Source organism: Temnothorax curvispinosus, unplaced genomic scaffold (genome assembly GCF_003070985.1).
Source record: "Temnothorax curvispinosus isolate PA1 unplaced genomic scaffold, ASM307098v1 QBEX01010307.1, whole genome shotgun sequence".
NCBI lineage: Eukaryota > Metazoa > Arthropoda > Insecta > Hymenoptera > Formicidae > Temnothorax > Temnothorax curvispinosus.
In genome coordinates this window covers 435299-455658 of record NW_020220087.1, presented here as the reverse complement: position 1 = coordinate 455658, position 20360 = coordinate 435299, and the positions used below count along the sequence as shown (strand labels likewise).

Here is a 20360-nt window from a genome sequence, read left to right as displayed (position 1 = left end):
AAGCTTTATACAAAGTCTCATAAAATTTAGACTAATTATTATCTTGGAAATAGTGATAGATAAAATATCACACAGCGTAACATTAAAGAATATTAACAAGCTTTACTACCTATCTTAATATTGCATTTATGAGCACTATATAAATGTTATTATATTAAATTGCAATTTCCGTTTTAAGTGGAATTTTATGTATTTTTGCGCTATCAAACACAATTTTTAATTATCTATAAAAAAATAATATAAATTATTGTATTTGTGTAAAAATCATTAACATAGGAATATTTATAATCTATTTTTATGCGTAAAAAAAGAGAAGATTGTACAGAATAAATCATAGAACTGTAACAGTTAAAATCTCTGTTGAAGATGGAAAAAAATTAAAAAATAAAAGTACAAAAAATTAATGCAACTATACAACATTCGAAAAGGATGTAATTGCAATTTGCAATGTGCAACTGTACAGCTTTTTTTTTAAACTTACACCAATTAATTTATCTCATTAAACCGTGCAAGATAAAGTGTTTAAAATAAGGTCATCGAAAAATGAATATTTTGCGAGATATTTTATGGCAAAATATATCTAACAAAAAGTAAGGTATAAAATATCTTGTAAATTATTCATTTCTTGACTATCTTATTCCTGTATCTTTTCAATAAAATAATCCCGGAAATAAATTTATACAAAAAAAGTAGGTTTTATTTTGTAATATTTATATAACAACTGGAAGTCACTAAAATTTCCCACGCGGATGCATATTATTGGTTAATCAATTTCCTCTGTAACTCAGTCGATAGCTAATAAAAGAACGTATAAATAAAATATATCGTTTTTCCGCTTTTTTTATTAACATAACAATATTAATGATAATTATATATCCTTTAAACCAAGCTTGATCAATAAGAAATTTATGTGCGGAAGTACATATCAAAGTTGTAGTTATCGAGAAATAAGGTAACGATTCGATTCCGATTGAAACACATACTCCCTCGTCTTCGCTAACTTTCAGTTGGCAACAGTCGGTATATAGTAAAAATAAATTCGACATCATTCTGGCGCACGGTTGCATTAACGAAAAAATAGATTCGACATCATTCTGGTGCACGGCTGCATTAACGAAAAAAATTGATTTTACATTATTCTGGTGCACGGTTGCATTAACGAAAAAAATCGTATCTTTAAAAATGAGTTTGGCTATATGGATTTTGAAGTGCACTCTCGTATCGAGATTCTACCTGAAGCGGTATCGCTTCGAATCTGCCGTTATTCTCGACCTATTATGTAACGCCGGGAAGTTTTTCTCTTGAGAAAAGCTGTGCCGCGGAATGGATTTTCAGGCGGCGCGTAAACGATAGCCAGATTGCGCCTGAAGACATCGGATGAGCTATATAGTCGCAATATAATTTCCCTTTATACGCGGGATTAAAAATTGCGTTTACCAGCGCATGTAAGGAAGAGCGCCTTACAAGCGCACGAAGTGTTTCTCATCGCGGTTATTCGCAAAATCGCAGAATACAAAGTTGCAGAACGTGCGGTACTTACCTATCTTCCCTTGCACCGCGCAGAGCCACGAGAGCAGTATCAGGTAGTCGCGTATCATCTTTCCGGAATCGCACCTGTAATTACAGACCGCGTTTGAACGCTAGAGAAACCGAATGTCGACGATCGGCGTCGGCGATAACAACGCCGCGGGACGGCTTTGGCTGCATTCGGGGAGCGCGCTATTAGCGCTATTTGCTTGTTCTATCCTTGTTTTACAACTGATGAGCGATAAAGACAGAATGATGCAATAGCGCTAATAGCGCGCTCCTCGAATGCAGCCTTTGTTTGCGCGCGCGATCGCGCGCCCCGAGTCCACTTTGTTTGCGCGCGCGCGCGCGCTCGCGAGATTGCGGCTAAGAACCCGACTACGAGATAGAGTATTTCCGACAAACCGGATATTCTCGGGGTCATAAAAGATGATAAGTATATATGGCGTCCCCTCGGTGCGGTATTAAAGCGGAATAACGTTTCGCGCAGTTTAAACGCGATATGCAAATAGGTCGGCCATTAATGTCGGATAGCGCGGCCACGGATAATTTTGCGCGCCCGCTCACCCGTGAACGCACCGAATTTGGATCTGATCCGGATTTTTCTTCAGCTTCTATTTCCAAGACACACTGCAGGAGTGGGAAAAATCAATTCCACGCCCCGTGGAAATTCGCAGTCGTAGCATAATGCCATTCGGAGCTTTATATTTACCTTAGCGCTCAATAATTTCAATTATGTGCAAGTGCAGTTTTAGATTCGGCATAAAGAAGGATTTGTTGATCTATATATATATTTGACGCAAAAAACGCTGCGGGCAAATATCAACTAGCTTTTGACATTTCGCGTAAAAAAACCGGCTACTCTCACATGTTTCTCTAGTTACAATTCAAACTAGCGGTTATGTGACGCCCATAGTTTTCGGAAACTGTCGTAAAATTGACAGAACCGGGCGGGAAATTATATTCCGGTTATACGTTGGATGTATGAAATTCATTATTTTAGGAAAAATATGTGACGAACTACCGCATGTAATTAATGCAGTGTGCGTCGCGCTGGTATTTCGTTCCCGGCGAAACGTAAATATTCAAGATAAATGACGCTGCGGGAAGTGATAAACAAGCGCTAATTTCGGATTTAATTCGGTGACAATTGCCTGCCTCGCGTACAATGAACCGACGCGTTACTCAAGTGTCTTGTATGAATATTCGCTATATAGTTAGACAAATATGGCAAACGCTCATCGCGGAGTATTACGGTTTCTAATACTCGCAATAATGTAATTTCTCACATCAGAAACATGTAAATTAATTTGCACGGCTATGCGCAGCTTGTTTTCGCAAAACTTCATTGAAACTTCAATCTCTGCCACCGCGACGTTATTATTGTCCATACATATTTCATTACGGACATCATTTCGCGGCGAAAAAAAAATCTTTTATAAACGTGTCCCCGTGATTACATCGATTTTTCGTAATATTTTTAACGCGAGATTTCATCTCCTGAGTTTTCTATCTCGTCATTTTGCAGAATTCCCTGCAGGTATTTCGGCGGCGCCCATTCACGCTTACCTTGCTTAACGTATTGCTCCGAGCCCTGCGAGCGCTGAAAAGCGGATGAGTGGAGGGCGGGCACATTTGGCCCGGCGGCCACCGTGAATTTCAATTTGCGACTAGCACACGACAGGAACGACAAGCAGAATTACGAGGACGAAGCGAACCATTACGGGCAATCGGTCTATCATGGACGGCTCTTTGTACAGCCGTGGGCGGAAGTTTACGATGGGGACACGCGATTTTCTTGTTCGTTTCGGGCCGCGTGCGCGACCGGGCGTTAACGACTTAATGCAAAATAATGGCCCGCGTGTCGATACGCGGTCCCGTCTGCCCCCATAGGCGACATTAACCACCGCGCCGCGGCATGAATAATTCGCGGCGACGCGAAGTGTCAAAACGTCGATACGGTATCGCGAACGGTTTCGCGGAACGTAATTGCGACCAAGTAATTGCATTGATGATTCCAATCGTTACCCGGAGGATCGATTGTGTCCCGACGGAATTGATATACTGGGAAGATCGTCTCTTGTCGCGACAACTCTTGCAAATGACAATAAAACGCAGTGCCTTTTAGATATGATATGTCTCTAAAATAGATTAAAAGTAAGTAGAGATGGTCGCCGCTACTGTCAGACGCTTTTCAGTTCTTTGAAAGATTTACCGGCAGCCTCAAATTAAAATGAGCAGAGATTAATTAAAATTAAATAGGACTTCGTAATTTATTTTAGAACTAAAACTTAAGTAGTAACAATTTTACTTTTTTCACAATATAAAATATATTAATGATTTAACTTTTTTAGTATCGAGAACATATACGTTGCCAAGTATCTTTACTGAGATGTAGGATCAATTTTATGAGTATTTTTATCAGACGTAAGTAAAAAAAACAATAGAAAAAATATCAAGTTGCAGATGCAAGAGATTTATTATACTGATTCGTTAAATCATAAAATTGAAAATAATATGTCACTTCTGTTTGTGAGTAATTTTGATTAATCGAAACATCATATGCTGCAATACACTTTTTCGTATTCACGTATATTACGCGTGCCGTACTGGAAAACTCATCCAACGTCGAGCTCGTAAACGAGAAATCATTTTTCCCGATATATATATAGCCTGCTCGACGCACTAAACGACTAAACTAAACACGAAACTTTAAAAACTGCGCTCGTAAATATTCATGACACGCGCGAGGTGTAATTACTTGTAATCGCGTGTCACATCGCACAAATGGCTATGTCGAGCCGCCATAAGAATTCCGCGTAATGTGTTAACGCGATAGCTGCTTCCACGAGCGAGAATAACGAGTGCATAAATGCTGTTACGTTGCGCGCACGTATGTTTTGGATAAATAGCTCGCGCGTGTACATAAAAACGGTTAAAATCTTAATTCTTATTATTACGAGAATGTCAAGACTTCAGAGAGATCCTTTATTCCTTTCGACAATTATACCCGTGGCAAGTGAAATTTTCATTCAAGAACTGCAGAGTGAACTTACATACTTAGGTATATAACTTGACCTGATTTTGAATATTGTATCTACTTTCCTATAACCTATAATCCCCGTTAGATTTTAAGGGGGGAGACTCATGTCTTTGACCCTTTTTTTTGATAATTTTTTGTAAAGAATTGAGAGTATTTATTGAATCCTAATAAAATACATGATAATGTTGCCGATCAAATGTACAAGAAAAAATTTTTTTATAGTAGAAAAAATACAAAGTGCAGCTGCTCGAAGTTGTCGTCTAGATTTTGCGCGGGAGAATGCCCAGGTCCTTGTAATGAACTGAAATCAATGAACCAAAAATTTTTCGTTAAATTATGATCCTCCGATGCGCACCTAAATTTAGCAAAAAAAAATTGAAAAATAGAGGACGTTTTAACAAAATTTGAAATTGTGAAATTTTTTTAAAACGTCTTCTATTTTTCAATTTCTTTTTTTTTTGCTAAATTTAGGTTCATGCGCATCGGAGGATCATAATTTAACGAAAAAATTTTGGTTTGTTGATTTCAGTTCATTACAAGGACCTGGGCATTCTCCCGCGTAAAATCTTGACGACAACTTCGAGCAGCTGCAGCGCCGCCATTTTGTATTTTTTCTACTATATAAAAATTTTTTCTTGTACATTTGATCGTCAACATTATCATGTATTTTATTAGAATTCAATAAATACTCTCAGTTCTTTATAAAATATTATCAAAAAAAGGGTCAAAGACATGAGTCTCCCCCCTTAAAATAAAATTTTATTTATAAATATATGTCATATATTTTGATACCTATATACGTTTAATATTTTTTCATATGTGTGTGTGTGTGTGTGTGTGTGTGTGTGTGTGTGTGTGTGTGTATGTGTGTGTGTGTGTGTGTGTGTGTGTGTATTCTTCCAATTATTTTCAAAGATCTTTTGCCATATGTCAGTACGTACGATAGTATACGTACACAATTCAATTCACTCACAAAAATCTTCCTCAAGATCTGATAATTTCTACAATTTATTAAGAGCAGCACGGCTGTCCTTCGAAAAATTTAAGTAATTGTGCGCAAATCTCTCTAAGTTACGAGAATAAATCTCAAACTTTAGAAAAAGTACTTCTTGCGTAAATTCTTGCGTTTTTAAATCCTAGATGAGATAATATAATACGTAACAATTTTCTGAAGAACTATTTACCCTGTTTGTCTTGTACTTTCTTATTCTAGCAGTGTAGGCACATTAAATCGCAGACCTCGCGCTGCTTCACGCTCCGATAAACTCAGATTATATCTGGTCATGGTGGTGCGTTGTCAAGATAACATCACTGGCATCGTTGAACAGGGTTGCTGAGAATGTTGTCAGACTATAAACCTCCTGCCGCGCCATTACTCGACATGTCTCGTCTATATTAGAACGATGTATTCCGTCCTTCGGAACCGTGGGTCCTCTGTACTAGAAAACGCTCAGCTGACCTCGATACCGCGTCATCCGAGTGACCTCGTGATACACGGATGGCGGAGTAATTATCGGTGGCTCTTAGGTCGGGTGGCTAACGAACTGTCGTGCAGGCGTCACGGAAATCCGTTTTCTCCGATCGCATCGACTATCGCCTTTATCGGCAAACCGTTTCTCCCTTTTGCTATATACGTAATCTTTCTATCGCAGCTATCGGCAATCAGCAGGGAATCAGCAGGGGATCGCGATAAAGTGGAAGCACGTATCTGCCATTCCTTCGCGATATCCGCCGAGGCCAGTGGCGCATTTTCGATTAGGCCCCCCCGGATTCGAGTTTGAAATTGTATCTAAAAATAGCGGCATGAAAGAATAAGAAAACTTTTCTTATTTGCAAAAATTTTTCAAGGTCACAATTTTTAATCTGACAACTGCGACGGAAACATGCGATCGTACATGCAATTATCAAGAATTGGCACCATTTGCGGTAAAAGCAAATGAAACTTTTAGTAAGTTATCGATTAAAGCTTTCCGTTAATTTATGGCGTCATTTATCACGGAGATGGGTAAAGCCGACACGAAATTCGTGTGCTAACGTTGCCCATTATTGTGTACAAAGAAATATTAGGATAGGATGTCTGTTCGAAAGGAGATATACGGCGAATACAATAAGTGTATTGATTGGTTTTTCGAAGCTGTGTGCCTCAATCGGATTATATTCCACGGAAGGAAGCCGACCAACAATTTTTCGATTGTTGATTGGTTCCCTTCTGTAGAATTCAAGATCCAATTTTATCACGTTTCAAAATAAATCGCACATCCTCGCCACTTTTGGATTTTGTTTTATTGTTCGGGCATTCGCACAATACGCCAACACGCCTGTTTCGTTTTAGTAACACCTTCCACTTCCACAGTTGTTTGCTTTTAGCTTTTCTCTATATACGTGATCATTGCTTTATTCCAAATACAGAGAATGTAAGAAAGCACACCTTTTCTACCGTCTTTCTTCTTTGTGTTAGCTTTAAAGTCAAACCTAATATCGTCCCACTACCAACGCTACAGCGCTCCGATGTAGATTTTCTCAAACGTTATTTATAAATATTTGTCGAATAAGAAGAATCCAACTTCCAACGACAAACGAACTTGCAATCAGAGTACTACATTGCGTCATCGTGTCGCATACGAAATGGCGCATCTCAATATTTGCCATATCTTACCGAAGAGCATCGCATGCGGAAAGACATATTTCAATATTTGCTTGTCTTGAAAGGGGCTCCTTACGAAATTTGTTAGCCGTCCGTATGATCCGAACCAAATTACAGCGAACTCATTGTCGGTAATAACCTCCGAATTGAAAGGGGCTAAATTGCGCCAGAGTTTATATACCTAAGCGGGGCAGCACACAATCCCTCTTTAAACAGGAACACAAAATAACATATGCGCAATATATTCGCGCAAATTACTTTAAAATTGAAAATTAATTTATTGTTAATACGTAATTGTTGTTTATGTATAACGTACATGTTTTATTGTATGCGGATATATTGTTAATACATATTGTTTTATCGCAAAAAGGGAGGGGGGAAATTACCATTCGTCGCTATCTAGTTCTCGCAGTGATGAATTTGTGCATTAACCGATATATCGTTTTTCGTCACTAGTTTCCCCTCGATTTCGCCCCGGGCGCGATTCACGTTGCGCGTTAATAGTCGCCCGGGTACCACGATTGCGACGTAAATCGCGCCCGTTCGCCTCGTTAATGCAAATCAAAATTGTCCCGGAAATGTCATTACAGAGCGACTCGCGGCGCGTTATCGCACCGCGCGCCCGGTGTAATACGTTTTTCATTCGCGTCAACGTTAACACACGCGTATTTGCGCGGCGTGCAGATTGCGCGTGCTCGTCAGCCGCCGTTTAAGAGCCACCCGCGGAAATATCTGCGACCGGTTATAAATTACGACGCTTATCACGCCATCCGCTTGCAACATCCCCCTCGCGCGCTTTCGCACGGGGCCCGGCCGCGCGACGCGACGACAGGGTGTATCACCCCGAACTCCCGAGGTGTATATCTTCAGTGGCATTAAGGACACGGAAAAAATATTTCACCGGAAAAAGAAGGAACTTTATTTGAAAAAGCAGAATTTTGAAAACACGAAACCTCGTTATAAAAAAGATTTATCTCGCGTTATGAATTTTTGTTGTATCAATTAGACTTTGTGTTAAATTACAGTTAGATATAAAGATATTTCAGGTACGCTAATTGTGTGAAAGATTGACTGTTTACTGATCAACCGTTGATCTCTTATCAGTGATTAATCTTTTGGTAAATAATCCCGCTACCCTGATGTCATCGTATGCAACATATTACGTTTCGCTTGTTTGTATTGAGCTCGGTACGCAAACTGTGCGCCGCTCTACACGAGATGTAATACTCGGCGTGACTGGGCGTGTCAAAAATTTCTCCACGCGACGTTTACGACAAGCTCGCGTGTTTCCGAGAGTCGTGTGGCTCTTTAAGCGCGACGCGTCACGAGAGAAGCAACCGGGCGGTGAGCGGCGATGTCAGATACGCGCCGAAAACTGTCGTGGTCGCTATAAATCTCGGGAAATCAACGGACCACTCTCGCAGTGGCTCTCGGTGGTTCCCCGGCATTACGGGACACGACGGGGTTTCGCCTATCCGGACGCTCACGTGACAACTTCTTAACCCGCAGCCACGTACGCGCTCGGGCTTTACATCGAATACCACACCGGGCTGTATCTTTCCCATCGCGCGTTTACGAGCGGTGCTTTAACCCTCTTCCTCCACCACCGCGACCGCCCGCCCGCGTCGTCTCTTCTTTATATACCATTCTTTATATACCACGAGCTTATGTGCTCCCCGCCGTGAGTTTATCGGTAATTGACCTTTGGGGGATAGTGTTTAAAGGCGGACGGACTCTTGGCGAGAGATTCGTTGCAGTAAAAAGAGAAGAGGACCCGCAAAGGGTAGTGCGTAAATTCGCCCCCCGAAATTGGATACACCTTGAAGAATGCCTGTACGTGCTCAAGGACGCCAGGGGACAGTCTGTAAAATTGTGAGGTTCGTGGTAAGTTCTACATACCTTTCCTTTTATCATCAAACCGGTGCGGATCGTTTGATGTATTAAATTAAGTTGAAAAGAATCTCATACCTATTTCAAAATTATTTTTATTAATCAAAATTAGGTTCATTAGTTTTAGTAGTTTATTTTCTCATTTAGAAAAATGTTTCACAACTACTTTGTTATTACTTTCAACTTTATTTAGCACAAATTTTTAATAGAAAAAGTTGCGTTAACGCAGGTAAAATCAGATTTTGATAAAGAAACAGCATTTTCGATACGCTATGTGATAGAAAGAATTTTAGCAAATTTATTAAAATTATTTATTTGTTGATAAAAATTATACTGTTGCTTAACATTGATTCTAGTTCTCACGAATAATCATATTTTTTTCATTGCTTATTATATAGCAAACGCGACGACAAAATTAGATACCTATATATATTATGTATAAAGCTAAAATACTGTTGTATCTCACTGCAGTCCTAAAATAATCCCCCAGAATAATAATTTCCGAGGTAATTTCAAATATCTTAAAAAGGACAAATATAAGAATTTAAAAAAGATGATGATTTAAAGAAGAACAAACTTAGAATGTCTAAATAAAGTAGTCTAGACTATTTCCAAATTTAGAAAAAGTTAATTGCGCTAGTTTAGCTCGCTGCAACTGTATTATTTGTTATTACAATAAATTGACTGTGCAACAGAGAAAGAGAGAGAGAGAGAGAGAGAGAGAGAGAGAGAAAGAGAGAAAAAAGAAGGGGAGAGATAGCGCACGAATAGCCTTATTTGTACGAGCATACTGCTCGATAAGCTTGAAACGATAGCAGTTTCCGACCAAGTGACAGCAAACGTCAGCTGCCACTCGTGCGTGATGCGCCGAAATTAAATCAGCGAACGTTGCATATATCGTGGACGATGTATCGTTTCCTAGCTCTCTCTCTTGCTTCCCGAGGCCCCGTATCCTCTCATCTGCAGAACTCCGTGCGGGCTTTAACGCGAGTTTTTAGTTCAACTAGCCCTTCGGGCTGCATTTTTCAGATACGTAATACGTTGCCGTTTGAGAGCAGAGATGCCTCTTTTGAACGCATACATATTCATATATCTTTTTCAACTGCAGAGAGCGAGAGAGACGTCTGCGGCCCTTTATTCCGCGACTTTTGCAAAATATATTGCATATTTAATTCGCGTGCACCATGACACGCCGCACCTCTTTGACAACACATAGTTCCATCCCATTTAATTCGGCTTTGAATTCTTTAATTCGTCGAAAGGGAACGCGCCAGCTCGAGAGCCGTACTCCTCATTCAACGCGCGTGCGGTTTATGTTTTTCGATAACAGGAGCACAAGAGAGATACGACTGTTTAACATGCGTATGCACGCCGCACTCGCGCTTAACGCGCGACTGGAATCGAATCGGGGCTGATTCGCAGCTTCAGCAGCGAATCCCGCTCTGCCGCGCCGTCGCGTCGCGTCGGCTGAAAACTTTTCTCGAGGTGCACGCGAAGGTCCGATTCGACCGTCGTTGTCGTTGCGAAGGTAGATGCAAATAGAACATCGCGTGTTGCATTTATTAGCACGGAGCCGTTCGACGGCTAACGAGCTGGAACTCTCGTTTATTTTCCTACCGCCCGACCCCTCGCGAGGGGTGCCCTCGACTCGTAATGGATACTCGCGACTATCGGTCCCGTCCCCGTTCTTTCTCACCTGGACTCGTTGTATCTTTTGTGCCGGGCTGTCCGATTCCCTCGCGCGTTTTTCTTTGATCGCTACTCGCTACTCATTATTCGACCTGCGGGAGTGCAATGATATCATTTTTTCCCTCTTACGTTTACACCGTTCTCCCGTTGGTCTTATGATGTGCTTCGTGATGAAATGAGGTGAACGGTTAAAGTTGAAACAAATTTTTTTGAAAAAATGAAGGTAAAAAATTAAGTAAAGTCTATAATTGAAGAACTTAGTATTAAACAATTTTGGATCAATATACTTTTAAAAAGTGAAGTTTTGGAAAGTGTTTCAGAATAATTAACTCCATTAAATCTGCATTAAAATTGTAGATTTGACTTAAATAATAAAGTTTATTTTTAAATATTAAATAACCTATTTATGTATTTACACATCATTTTAAATCCATAAATATATGATTTTTAAGGAAAATATAAAAATAAATTATTCAATTTTCTTAAGATATCTAAATATAAGAACATATTTTTTAAATAGACTCTGTACAAATTCTGAGCAGATCTCACTCTCGTTGCAAATCCTTCAGTCTGCGCAATCAGTTATTCCGTAATAAAAATACGTAATAAATCCGTATAAAATACGTAATAAAAATACGTAATAAATCCGTAATAAATCTTAACGCTTTCTTAATTAGCACCGAGTAAATGCCGAGAATGACAGTTTGCAAATTATGTGCAGCGCAAATAAATAATAGAATTTTATTCTTTATGCAAGGTTTACTGGCTGAATTTATTTTAGCAGAATTTTGATATTGAAAAATTGTGTGTGTATATAAGTTTCGTCTCAATCTTCATTAAAAAGATATTGATTCTAAATTGATCGGATCTGTCAAACTTAAGATCGGCTATACGTATACTCTGCACCGTTCGCATCAGTGGCGCATTCGAAATGGAAGCGAACAGAATAAATTGATGCCCAGAGGAAAGAAAATGCAAATGAGCGATCGCGTGTAATCTTTACGGCGAGTTGTACTCTGCGCTTAATAGGCTAAAGTTCTCGCTCGTTTTCCGCCCTTACAAGAAATCGTACCTAGTCGTAATAACGCCCGCTCGGGCTACTATCTATCCCGAGTACAACCCTTCGCGTCGTACCAGTTCGCGCTCGCAACCCCTTTTAATCAACAATCTTGTCGACCCGTCCGCGCTGTTTATACATTCTTCCGCCGAATTTTTGCATCGGGATGAGCGAGCACGTTTTTTCTTTGTGCGGGATACATACTCGTTAAGTTGGCGTATCGCCAATCACGGGTGTATGTAACATAACGCGTGTAGCGTTAATGGATCGGTAACTGCGGATGCAAGACGGTGCACTTGTAGGGCTCAAACAAGCTTCCCGAAATAAAAATATTATGAAACAATCTAATATATCGGTGAACGGATAAGACCAAAATATTTAAATAAAATATTTATGAGAATCTAATATTGATAAAATATACTGACAATAAAATAAAAGTTATACTACTAAAAGATATACAAGAGAAATGTATAAGATATATGAAGATAGGATCGCTTTCGCAATTTTTAAGATTCTTTTTTAATAATATGTGTAGACTATATGTGTAAAGTAAGAATTTTTTTAGAATAAAATATCTAACAACTTTTTGTCATTTTTATTCTAAAAATTGCATCCTGCTTCTATCCTTTTCGATCGTGATTAAAAACTCAATAACTTGCACGGCGGCGTCATACCTAGTTCACGGGTCATTAACCTTTACCAGATCCATAAATCTTGTAAAGGTTTAATGGGCATATGGTTTAAATGATGAGATTACATAGAAAATTCAATAGAATTAAAAGATTTATAAGAAATTGATTTCCATCATACCCCGCTTTGCGCGCGTTACCTTTTAAAACTTGCTATCAATTACAACGTCCTTTTTTATATACTCGCTAACGGTTACAGGACGAAGCAGAGTAAAAAAATCGAATGTTTTTATGAGATTATAGGACATACGAGAGTCAGCATTACCGGAACGTTATTAACAGGAAAAACGATATTCAGCTTCCTTCATAAAACCTTTCGTAGCTCGACGCACGCTGAATTAAATGCAATTATACCCCTTGAAAATAAGCGAGGGAAACGCCAAGTTTCTTTTTTTTTTATAAATCTCTTGGAAAAATCCTACCCGCCTGCACTGGCGAGGCTGCCGCATCGAACGGAAGTCGCTGGGAAGTTTTAGTTGGCCCAGAGCGACGAAATATCCCGGGCGCAATTACCCACCGCGTATATAGGTCCACTGCGGGCGCGGCGCGGCGTGGTGCGGTGCGGTGCGGTGCGGTGCGGCGTGAGATGCGCTCCTGAAACGTTTTGCAGGTAAATGCGGTCTCTAAGCGGCTGTGTCGGGAAATACGTTCGACGGCGGGCAGGGGACCGGAAATGTGGGTACGCGAAAGCACGAAACGCGCGCGTGACAAGAAACTGCGCCACTCTCTCGCTGCTGCATGTCGTGCATCCTCGCCGCGCGCGAAACCGAGTAGCAGCACCACAGAAAATTCCTCGATATCGATCGCTGGTGTCGGGGGCTGAGCGGACGAACGAATGTTACGCGTGTTCGCCTCCCGGATCCTCCGTGCTCCTTTAATTAAGTTAAATTGCGCCGCATTCCTGAGAAGGTGGCGCAACCGTTCTTACGATCTCGGCAAGAATCCCCGATTTACGCGTCATTTCTCTCACAAAAGTCTTCGCGCGTCTTTAGCAACTCTCGCGAAAATTCTCGATACGTAAGAATCTCCCCGGGGAAATTACTAAATTTCACAATTTTTGAGACAAACTTGAATGAGAAATACTTTAAATGTTTAGTCGCATTTTCACGAAAGATGCACGAAAAGATAAAACCTTAACAAAAACTTGGAATTTAAATATCGAAAGGTTATTATCGTTAACTTGAATAAGAAAAATAAAAAATTTAGGAAAAAATGTACGACTGACAACAGTGCAAACGGCATTTCGACATATACCTACTCTCGTAACACACATTGCCATAATTATAACACAGTTTGTTTAGATAAAGTAGAACAGAACTGCACAATGAAGACATTTCAACCGATTGCGATGAATAATTACTGTCAGAAAATAATCAACTAGGCATTTTGCCTTCCCGTTGTTACATTTGTAAAATATATAATTGTCGAATTATAAAAGCCGAACAATCCGATGAATTGGAAATCGAATAACGCACATCGTGCACAATAATTGCATTCATTTCGAATGGCGGTAAAAAAGCGATGTATGTGAATAATGTATAACAGACAAAAAATAAACGAATTAAAACCGACTGAATGGAAATTCATCCCATGAAATTGGATTACTCTCGAAAATTAGGAATCAATTGTGAATGTCTTGCAATACATTCTCTTTCGATCGTTTTCTATATTCGATTCGTATTTTCGTATTTTTGTATTTTCGATTCGCAAATACGATTTGTAATTATAGTTAGTCTGATGATTTATTCGTATAACGCTGTAATTAATACAATTATTATTTAAATTTAACGTGTTACGCGTTCGTCCATTCCAGTTCTTTAAAAACAGAAATTGAGAACAAAACGAGAGGAAATCCTTTCTTAAAATCGAGAGACGGCAGGAACAAAGGAGGTGCTGGTGCGTGCGGATAATCTATGGTATCGATAACAGTGGGTCGGCGAACGCGCGATAAATCCGCGACAGGCCGGAGAAGAAAGTCAGCGCGCGCGGATTGTAAGTACACGCCATGAAACAATCGTTATGATTAGAGCGTTTCGTGCGCACACGGCGCAGGCGGCGGCCGTTTTACGGCGGGATATAGTGTTCAAGGAATCGAATGAATAGCCGGGATAGCGGGACAAAGAATTTTCCAGCTTGAATCCTGACACACCCGTTCGTTACCCACGTTAACCCTTTTCATCCTCTGCAATGTCCCTCCGCCACGAAAATACCGTCAATTCCGGCATAGACGACGTTTTTCATGTAGGAATCTTGTTATACGAAACGACCGATTTTTATTTTGGTGGAGAAAACGTTAAAAGCGAATTTTAATTGGCGTAAAAAAGTGCGGAAAAACGTGCTTTATTTTGTACATTAATTAAAATTCGCTCCTCTTGTTCTGAGAACGTTGTTGAAAACTCTCCGCGAGTAAGCCAGCAACAAATTCTCATATATCTCTTAAATATTATGCAAACTCTCTTGCGTTATCGAGTTGGACTACTCCGCGCCTCGTACAAAAGCGTACTATATATACAACGAGTACTCGGCAATTTTTTATCGGCAGTTGAAGTATTCGCGATCGGATTAAATTAAGGAACTGTGGTGTAAACTATCGTATACCCATTACCGCTATCTCGATAGAATAAAGGAGAGGATCCGTTCGAACGGATTTTACGTCTATTGTTACTGCCGATGAATTGGGAATAGAGCGCGGGCAGACGCACGTCATACTGGAGCACGTATTTATATTGCGGGTACCTGTGTTGGCGCGTCGTAAAAAAATGTATAGACAGTGCGCCGGGGCCAATAAAAAAACGTGATTGATACTGTGCGAAGTTCCGAGCGGGGGGTACGGCCGATGCATATTAAGGTCGCAACGAGTCGCGCGCGTCAAACATCGCAATCGCGCCTCGCGCGAACAAAAAAAAATGTTGCGTTTCATTAAGCGGAATATAAGCGGGTTACGAGTCGCTCACTGAAAATTCTGCCCGACGCGCATTTAACGCCCCAACATCGAGGAACTATTGCTGATCGTGCTGTTTAGCAGCCGTCGGACGCCACCGGGTGTTTCAGCTGTTTTAGATATTACGGTAACTAGCGCAGCGCGCGGCACGGATAATAGGAAATAATTTGATCAACGCCAGCTTTGTCGACTGGCACTAGAATCTCGTTATCCCCGTTATCGCGTGTACCAGGTGACAAATGTCACCAAGTACATGAATTTTTCGAGTGTGAGTATAAAGGATCTTGCGAGCGTACGCGTATATACATTTCTACGTTTTTTATTCTCGTGAAATTCCTACTTTCGGCAATTAGGGGAAACTCCTGAAACTTTTACCACGCGAAAAATATTGAGCTGTAATTTACTGAAAGAGATTCGAACGCGACATGCTTCATTATCGCATTCGTTTTGCCGCGTTTAATCGTTATAACGCAAGTTATCGCAAAGTTTATCGCGAGCGAAGAAAATGGCAATTTAAATATAATAAACGGCATGTCGGTAAGCTCTTCCTCTCTTTCCAGGTCTCCTTATAGTCTCGTATAGGAAATTGCGCGATCGTGTGGAAAATGGTGCGTAAAATCTACGGAATGTTGATATGAATCGATTAGTGACGGTGCACTAAGCTCCGTAGGAGAGAGGAAAAAAAGCTGGCGCGCGGAAGAAGGCGCGTGCACCATGCTGGGCGATCGTTATCGCGGATCGTTATCATACATTGGCCCCGTGGAGAAAGAGGAGGAAAAAAAACGCATTAGCATTCGCGGAATCATGTCGACGCATTAAGGAGTAAATGTCCTCCCTCGCGTTCTCTCGCGCCGGTTGTCTTAATTTGAGAGCCGCGGAAGATTTATTTCCTAGCCTGACTCACCTTCTTTCTCTTATCCCGCCCCCTTCCCCCGCCGGCCCCGCTTCCGCCGTCTATCAGGGACTCACTTTGCCAGTGCCTTCTCGGGTCGTAATGCACTATTGTTCGATATATATAGCCCAGCGATGCATATTCATGGCGCAGAAATGCCGTGGCCCGTGTGCCATTAATACTTTTGCGGCCGACGCGGGCGCGCCAGTACGGAACGAATCGCGCATTTGTTCTGCGATCCACCTGCGTGAATTTTCTCTTTGATGCGTTTCATCGACGATCGTTATTACACCGCGGCGCGACGCGTTCTCTCTCTTTTTATACGTACGCCGTTATTATATTGGTAATCGGTTTAACCGGGGGGAGAGAAATTCGCGTTGAATTATTTACGGTGGCGGACGAAATTCATAAAGTGCAAACATCCGGGACGGGATAGAAAGACAAGCTCGGAATGCAAATCTAATTAGAGATCGATTATTATTATCGGCAACGATATTATGTCGTAATAAGCTAGGGAGGCTGGGGACCCAGGGCGGGGAGGGGGCTTTTGTCGAGGGGGTGCCCTTGATCGAACGGCCCAGCGTCACTTCCGAACACGAACACGTAGTACGCGACTACCGCGCGATTCTTTCCCTCGGCGAATTTATTCCGCGAACGTGGCCGGCATAGCGACAGCTGTATGCTTGAGATTTATGTGAATCCGACACAGGTACACACAGTTGCACACACACACACACACACACACACACACACACACACACACACACACACACACACACATACAGAGATACGCGTATACACGTATAGATGCTTGCGCGGAACGCATTCGACCGTGTGCGCCTCGCGATAATTAATGGTCACTTTTAAGGCGTTATAAAACGCGTCAAAGAGTCGACGAGACTTTTCGCCGTGATTTACGACGCGCGAAACGAGTCTCCCGAGATGATAGCTCTTAACGCTTTCCGTGCGACTGGCGACGTTATCCCTCGCGAGCTCGCCAGCGCGATATCGCCGGGACAGTCCGTTGACCAGCTCGAGGTCGCCGCAAAAACAGCTCGGAGTTCGGAGACAAAAAGCAAGAGCTACATTCTCCTATTTCTTTCGATATCGAAACGGGAGTGCAGTCTTATTCCGCAATAAATAATCAATCGATTGTTATGTTCTTGACGCTGACGGATGGATCGGCTGTCGAAGTCAAACGTAGGTACAGTGGAGAAGGAAACGAATCCTCTTAATAATAATCCTCTTAATAAATCAACATTGTCTTAGTTTTTGGAAAAAGAGAAGAGATTCTGTCGAATTAAAATGATCAATTTTTATAATATATTTCGAATTTATGTAGACAATTATTAAAAATGAATTATTAATGAAAACAATAATTAGAAATTATCCAAATTAAATTTGCGAAAACTCAACATTTTCTATTTACAAATAGTAAAACGTATATTAACTGTGATCTTGCTTTTCTATCAATTTTTACAAAAATATATGTTTATAATATATCTTCGTGGTGTTTATAAACACTTACGTAACAATAATATTTTAATTTTACGAAGAAAGTGTGCTATCTATCAATATTCCTCAACCAGTTATCCATCAAATTCTGTCCCATCAATATTCTATATAGGGAGTTTCAGATCCGTTGACCTTAATTTAAATCGTAGAGTCTTTAATCAAGTTGCGGTCGATTTTTCATTAACTAAAATGTCGCGGCGCTACTTATTGCCACGATCGTGACAAAGAATTAAAAATGCAAGATTTTCCGCGAAGTCTCTAACGAAGAGTGTAAGTAAGGAGAAAAAAAAACTTTATTATCCGGCATTAACGTCAAAGATTCCGACGCGTCCTACATCGTATTGAGCTTTTATAAAAAGACGACGACATTTGACAGCTTCCCCTTAGCGTAGCGAAATATCGTACCGCGCGCGAGAAACGACTCGACTGAATGCGCATTCGACTATTTCGATATTTTCGAGGTACTCCGAGGAGTTACGCTTATCACTTATAAATCCGTATGCGTCGCTTCTTCGCGGATTTGCGCGGCGCGTTGCATTGGTATACATGAGAGAGCGCAATAGCGGGGAAAACGAAAGCTTGCATGACAGCGACACATCTCGGCTGTTAAAAGTTGCATACGAAAACGGACAATATTGGCAGGGAGGATGCTATGGTATGGACGTAGATAGAGGCAAATAAGATTTACGTCGCATTCCATCTATCATCATGCGCAGCTTTCTCATCACATTCTCTCCTCTTCCCCCCTCCCCCCCTCTCCCTATCTCCCTATCTCTCTCTCTTTCTTTCACATTTTGTCGCCATTTCTGCATCAAATATTAACGAGATTGAGAGTGTCGTGTATCCGTCGTTAATATGAAACTCAAATTAATCACAAGAATCGAGTTTCCACGTTGAGACTCTACGTTGTAGCAGGTGGCCGGTGTAATGTAGAATAATATAATAATTCAAAAAATGTTCTTTAACTCTCAACGCTGCTTTGCTGCGCAAGATGAAATAATCTCTAAATGTCTCTCTAGAAACAAAATCGACGTCTGTTGCTCTGACAAGCGCAAACGGATTATCGAGAGAAACGCTACGTTCAGTGATAATAAGTATCGTTCGCAAAAGACTTACTAAAGTCACGATACGATGGTATTGCAGCACAGAATTCTAAACTAGCTGACTGTAATTTTAACACATAATAATGCCTGTAAGAGTAAATTTAGATTTAGGAGATAATAAGAATTTTTAATTTTAAGTCAGTTTAACTAATTTGAAATGTTTTCTCTTTTTTGATTAATGCTTTAATTTCTTTAACGAGATTATATAGTCTAATCTTCATAAGGATTAAAATACGTTGCAGTTAAATTTATTCCACAGAGGTTTCACAATGGGCGCTTAATCATAGCCTATGTTTTCTAATTTCGCAGAAATTGGAATTTACCTTTAATCGTTTATGAAAAATATAAACTAGCATCAGTTTGTTGAGAATAAAAAAAAGTGAAATAAAACTCAAACTTCTTTTTAATAATTTCTGTTTCTTTTGTGCGTTAGAATATCAGTTTTATAGAATGGAATCTCTCGTCAAATTCTTTTAATCCATTTATATGGCGTGCAGTTTCCACACAGAACCTGCAGGCACGTCAACCTGCCACCACATGAGTCCCTTGATGATGGCAAAAGCGATGCTTGTGAAAAACTATAGTATCGTCGACCCTTCCTCGAAAAGCGAGTGCGGCTTAACTTGAGCTGCTCTGTTCTCTTTTTGAATCTACATATTTGTAACAATATTCTATATAAATATATATACATGTATACATTATATATATATATATATATATAATGTATACATGTATATATATTTATATATGCATATGTATGTGTATATATGTACATATATATTTATATAATATACGTAATACAATAAGGGAAACTCGAATAAGAAAGCCATAGAGGAAACATGGTCCATGTTCTATCAATCTAATTCATCATCTAGTATCGAATAAACATGGGTTGGCCATCTTTCCTTTATAGCCATCTTACCCGAGTTTACCCTATATACATATATGTATATAAATATATGTATGTAGAGGTATCCCTCGCTTTTCGAAAGTTTGCTTTACGTCACTTTGCTTTTACGAAAGTTCTACATGTCCTACATTAGTGCCTATTTTCGCCAACCAAAAGAAATCCAAAAAAAATTTTTGCTTTTACGAAAAAAATGTTTCCCATGGTAATTGCTTCCTTCACTTTATATCATTTCGGCTTATGAAAGATTTCATAGGAACGCTTTTTGACAGCGGGGGAAACCTATATATATGTATGTATATATCTTTCACCGCTTAAATTACGCGTTTTCTACAGCTGTATTGAATTATAACATCAAAAGAAATCGTGTCCTTCCTTACATTATATACATTGAAATAAATTAATCTTGAAAAGTGTATTATTCTCGACTACAATTGGCAATACGTATATTGAAACGTTACGA

General features: G+C 40.1%; 1 protein-coding gene across 2 annotated transcripts in view; it reads right to left on the bottom strand.

Moving 5' to 3' along the window:
• Positions 1-20360, bottom strand: part of LOC112460040 (acid sphingomyelinase-like phosphodiesterase 3a) — a 42799-nt gene that overhangs the window by 17903 nt on the left and 4536 nt on the right. For both annotated transcript variants that reach the window (XM_025024467.1, XM_025024468.1), the window contains exon 2: positions 1541-1614. In XM_025024467.1, the coding sequence (XP_024880235.1) occupies positions 1541-1598 (58 nt within the window). In that variant the 5' untranslated portion in view covers positions 1599-1614. The remainder of the gene's footprint in view (positions 1-1540; positions 1615-20360) is intronic.